Raw genomic sequence first — 5,621 nt, forward strand, 5'->3', positions numbered from 1 at the left:
CAGCAACCACATGGTGGCTCACAACCACCCGTAACGAGATCTGGCGCCCTCTTCTGGAGTGTCTGAAGACAGCTACAGTGTACTTACATATAATCAATAAATAAATCTTTAAAAAAAAAAAAAAAACTACAAACACAGTGTACACAACACACTATTTAAAAAATGGGAGAAGGTATGGCATTTAACCAAGTAGGCAAACTTCATGTTCTTTATTCCTCTCACACATTTTAGGGTATTATAAAGTCATATACTTTATCTGAGTATGTCTTAAAAGGTACTAACAGCATGCACTTTTACTAATGAGTAAAATCAAGAGAGTATCTGCAGTAATACTGAGTGTAAGATGGATGGTTCAGTGGATAAAGGAGCTTGCTGCCAAACCTGATATCCCAAGTTTCCATCTTGGACACTCACATAGTAGAAAAGAACAGACTAATGCAAGTTGTCCTCTGACCTTAGACCATACCCACACATACATAGAAATGTTAAATAAATAAAGAAAAAGAGATACATGAGTCAAATTTAAATAAATTACTTACTCAGTAATTGTTGGGCAATAACTAAAAGACAGGCACCATAGTTGTAGGAATAAGCCAAGTCCTCATAGGACAGTAAATGTTGGTCAAATGCATGTCAAATGTTGGTAAGTGTTACAGAAGAGGAAGAGTTAGAGAGGGTGGGGGGGGGCGTGTTATTTTGGAAGATGACAGGGAAGGCTAACCACTAAGATGGCAAAGAAGAAACCTAAAGGAAGCTAAATGTTCCTGAATAGAAAATGTCAAAAGTCCTTAGAGAATGAGTGTTCTTGACATGTTTAAACAACAGTAGGAATACTTGTACTGAGGTCAGCCAAAGGGAAAAGAAAATCAGCTCTAAGGATTGTGTGAGATGAAAAATCATTTGAAGATTTAGAACAGAGATATAAATGTTCTAGTATGTTCACATTAGCATGACAAATAATGACAACTAAATTCTGGCAGTAAATGAACAAACAAGATCTTTCCACAATGGCAAAATTCTAAATTGTTTAATATTCTGGAAACAGCATCACTGAAGAAAGGTGTAAGGCAACTTACTGCAATCTGTCTTTTATCTGTTTCTCCTCTTTTATGATGAAGATCTGAATGTATCAGTTAAGAATCATAAAACAACTGTTCTACATGTACCATCTCCACTGTTTGAGACTGGCTGAAGTAGTTTAACTTCAAGGTTATTCTCAGTGTGTGTACAAGTCACACACATTTTGGAATATGTACATACATACAATCATATATATAATACTCTTTTTAATCCTGCACTGTTTCTAGCTTGGAAATATGTTCAAATGGAATACTTCTGTAAGCAGACATGAACTGCTCTATCCCATGCAATGGCGGAAGGATACAAGTCAAGTACTCCAAGATTGTCACGTCCCAAATGTAGTCATAGTAGGAGTCCATAGCGTCATGGCTGCAAAACACGATCTCATTACTTCTTATGCAAAACAAACAAACAAAACCAAAAAAACCCAAAAAACCCAAAACCAAACAAACAAAAAAAAACCATACCTGTTTTGTTCCTGCAATGACTTGAAAGCTGTTTTGTAGTCAATTTCTCTGAGGAACTGACATAAAATTGCCACCTATGTAAACAAATGATTTAAAAAGGTAACATGATCCTTCTGGTATGAGAGGGTAATCTTTATTTTTCATATTTATTTATCTTATTCTATTGGTGTTTTGTACATGTATATCTGGGCACCATGTGTCCTTGTGGCCTGTAGAGGCCAGAAGAGGCCAGAAGAACTCCCAGAACTGGAATTACAGATGGCTGTGAGCTGACATGCGACTGCTGGGGTCTGAACCTATATCCTCTGGAAGAGAAGAAGCCAGTGATCTTAACCACAAAGTCAAACTACTCTCCAGCCCCACAAATATACTCTTTAGAAGACTTAAACTAATATTGGATGAAGTCAGTTCATGTTCATGGATCCCATTTCATTTTCACTTCAAACCCCTTTACCCAACAGTTTTCTGTCTCTCTGACCGAAAACTCATTTATCAGTGACCTAAATTACAGTTTTAGATCTTTCTTCATTGAAGAAGAAGTTGAAGATGGAAACTGCCAAGCAAATGTCCCAGCATTCAAGGATATAGACACATGGAACTGTACTTTTCAAAGCTGCAGATATGTATCACTTTTAAAAAACACTAAGTCATCAGTCTAAACACAGACGAAAGCATCCAGCTCAATCAGGCAGGGTCTGGATGCCTACCTTGGCAGGAACTGGGAATACGGGTCACAGCTATAACACTTACTACCATTTGTAAAGATCAGGGTTTATTTCTAGTATTAAAAAAGCAAAGATTAAAAATACAAAGTTGAAATGAAAAAAAAAAAAAGAATCAAAACAAAAACCAAAAAATGGATGGTGGTGGCTTCCAGCACTCGGGAGGTAGAGGCAGGCAGATCTCTGTGAATTTGAGGCCAGTCTGGTGTACAGAGTGAGTTCCAGGACAGGAAGGACTACACAGAGAAACCCTGTCTGGAAAAACCAAAACCAAAACCAACAGCAGTAACAACAAAACATATATGTCTTAGTACCTTTACAAAACTGAACAATCATCACCGTGAATTCTAAAGTACCTTCCTGTAAGAAATCCAGTGCCCCAGAGCAGGAACTCTTCACTCCTCCACTGAGCCTCTCAGAACCATCAGACCACACCGTGTCTCTACAGACTTGCCTACTCTGAGCATTTCTTACAAACGAATCAAATCTTAGCAATTTTCAGTGAATCCATTCTGTAGTACACATATGTAATTCATTCCTTTATATGGCTGCAGGATTTTGAGGTATAGATACATCATTTTACTAAACCATTTACTATTGAATGGACACTGGAATTTTATCCCCCCTGGTATGAACATCCAAGTACACCCTTTTCTAATTCTCCTGAATATTTAACTAAAAGTGGAGCTACCAAACCATTTGCCAAAGTGGTAGGGTTTTGTGTTCCTGTAGCATGAGAATTCTAACTCTTCCACAACCCTGGCTGATTTTCATTTCCCCAATGACTAGGATACATATTATCATAATAGGAAAGCATGAAGTGTCTCTTTTCCAGTGAAGTTCAATGATCAATGTTTACTAATTCCTACCTGCATCTAGTTCAGGTCTACAAATTATTAAGAAATTTAAACATGCTAAGCTACTAACAGCCTTTATGATAATAAAAGCTACTTTCTAGTATGAATTTACATATTAAGCCTAACAGACATAAATATAAGCCAATACTACAGTATCACAAACTAACCTGTGTATGACAATTCAGCAAAGAACAGCATTTTATCATTCGTTTTATCACCTACAAAAAGACAATAATTATTTTCAAAAACCAGCTCCCACTGAGTGTAATAAATGTATCACTCTGCTACAGGATGTCAACAGAAGAAAAGCAAGAAGGATGGTGGAGGACAGCAAATATGTGGGAATTCAGGGCTTTCCATTTAATTTTGCTATTTTAAAAGTATTATAAAGAAATAAACTACTAAAAATTCTTTAGATCTTACTTTAAAAACTTGTCAAGTACTGAAAGTTTTCACTTGTTATATTATACTAGTGGTCTAAATTAGGGTTAATTGCAATGTACTTAAAAGAGCCAAGAGTAATCCGGAATGAGGTAGAGATGGAAAATGGAAAAAAACATGTCAATGGTATGTAGCCAGCAAGTATAAGTTCAGATCTAATATAAAGACCTAATGGCCAGCATAAGAAAGAATTAATGTGGGCTGGAGAGATGGCTCATTGGGTAAGAGCACTGACTGCTCTGCCAGAGGTCCTGAGTTCAAATCCCAGCAACCACATGGTGGCTCACAACCATCTGTAATAAGATCTGATGCCTTCTTCGGGTGTGTCTGAAGACAGCTACAGTGTACTCACATACATTTAATTAATTAATTAATCTAAAAAAAAGAAAAGAAAAAAGAAAATGAAGCCCTGTGCTGGGTAGGGACTGTACCAGTGTATGTGCGGGCAGGGGCATTTGCACATAAACCCTGCTCTGTGAGTGGGCTGTGCGAAGAAGGTGGGGCTGGGTTTCACTCTGCAAAGCAAAAACAAAAACAAAAAACAAAACAACAACAACAAAAAAAGAATTAATGTTGTCTTGTATGTTGAGTAGCACACACAAAATCGTGAGTGAGACCAGAAGATCCCAAGATCAGAATGGTGCTCAATGTGAACTAAAAAATACCTAGTAAGAGTGGATCTTAGGAGCCGCATGGTGTGCACACCATCAGTCCCAGCACTCAGGAGGCAGAGACAAGGGGAATCTCAAAGCAGTCTTGTCTACAGAGTGAATTTCAGGACAACCAGGGCTAAGTAGAGAGACCTGTCTCAAAAATGACAAAGAGTGGACCTAAAGGCTTTTTTGGTGTGCTTTTTAAAGATTTATATATCATATCCCAGGCTGGCCTCAGACTTGTAGTGATGTAGTAATCCTCCTGCCCGAGCCTTCCAAGTGCTGGGACCATAAGTAACTACCACAACAGCTGACTCCTGTCTTAAGGTACTCTTATCACAAAAGAGGGTAACTATGGAAGGCTGTGCACATTTACTCCAGTGTCCCTTCGTAGGTTTATCATACACACATAAGAAAGGCAGCTAGGCAACAGAATCTATCTGATTTGAGAGCTAAGTAGATATTCTAACAGGATTAGTTAAGTGAAGAAAAAAACTAACCACAGTGCTTGGGACTGGGGCTCAGTGTTTGGTATTTTGGAGGGCTTTGTGGAAGGGCATGACAAAGACACAGAAATCAGTTCTCAACAGGCTGAATCTGAGGAGTGCTGGGGTGTGAGGTGGGAATACCAAAGCAGGAACAAACATTATTATACCGGCAATGAAAAGGAGAGATCAGCTGGGCTTGGTGCCAGATGCCTGTAATGATAGCACTGGAGAAGATGAAGCAGGTCTTGGAGTTCAAGACTAACATGGGCTATCAAGACTGCCCGCAAAAGGCCAAAAATAAGCAAATAGAGGGCAATGTGGTCTAAAGCCATCAACCTGACAGTCATCATCACAGATATAGCTAAGTTCTACCCTAAGGGGACTCATAAAGAAAAACATGAAGGTAGGCAAGAGGGAAACAAGGCCCACAAACAACTTACTTGGTCTGTATATACATCAGGGGGCACAGCCTTATTAAAGAAGTCAGAGCACACAGCTCCTGCCTGGAGGTAGTAGTGAAGAGCTGCCGAATGCTGATTTGTTGCTAAAGTACAAAACAGGGGTAAAGAGTTACTTGCCATTAAAATGTAAGAATTGAAAAGCATGCAAACACTAAGTTAAAGATAAGACATCTGCAGCAGATGGAACAGCAGATAAAGCTGCTGCCACCATGCCGGAGTTTGATCCTTAGGATCCACATGGGAAAATGGGAAATGACTTCCACAGGTTGTCCTCTGAATTCTACATGTGTATATATACACACACACACACACACTCACACACAATATTTATAAAAAGATTAAAACTGTGTATATGCATTTGCCTGAGTAGTGGTAAAACTTTGTATTTATTCAGGATAACATTGTGAAAACTCCCTTCATTTAAAAAAATAAAAATAAAAATATCAAAGTTA

The 5,621-nt window shown here is 38.3% G+C and overlaps 1 protein-coding gene across 1 annotated transcript in view; it reads right to left on the reverse strand.

Annotated features, from left to right (window-relative positions):
- The window catches only part of Ints8 (integrator complex subunit 8), a 50,091-nt gene that overhangs the window by 4,973 nt on the left and 39,497 nt on the right, over positions 1-5,621 (reverse strand). The window contains exons 22-26 of the mRNA XM_021159236.2: positions 5,149-5,252; positions 3,294-3,344; positions 1,548-1,621; positions 1,385-1,449; positions 1,077-1,120 (exon numbers count right to left, since the gene is read on the reverse strand). Coding sequence (XP_021014895.1) covers positions 1,077-1,120; positions 1,385-1,449; positions 1,548-1,621; positions 3,294-3,344; positions 5,149-5,252 — 338 coding nt within the window. The remainder of the gene's footprint in view (positions 1-1,076; positions 1,121-1,384; positions 1,450-1,547; positions 1,622-3,293; positions 3,345-5,148; positions 5,253-5,621) is intronic.

This window comes from Mus caroli, chromosome 4 (genome assembly GCF_900094665.2).
Source record: "Mus caroli chromosome 4, CAROLI_EIJ_v1.1, whole genome shotgun sequence".
Classification (NCBI taxonomy): Eukaryota; Metazoa; Chordata; class Mammalia; order Rodentia; family Muridae; genus Mus; species Mus caroli.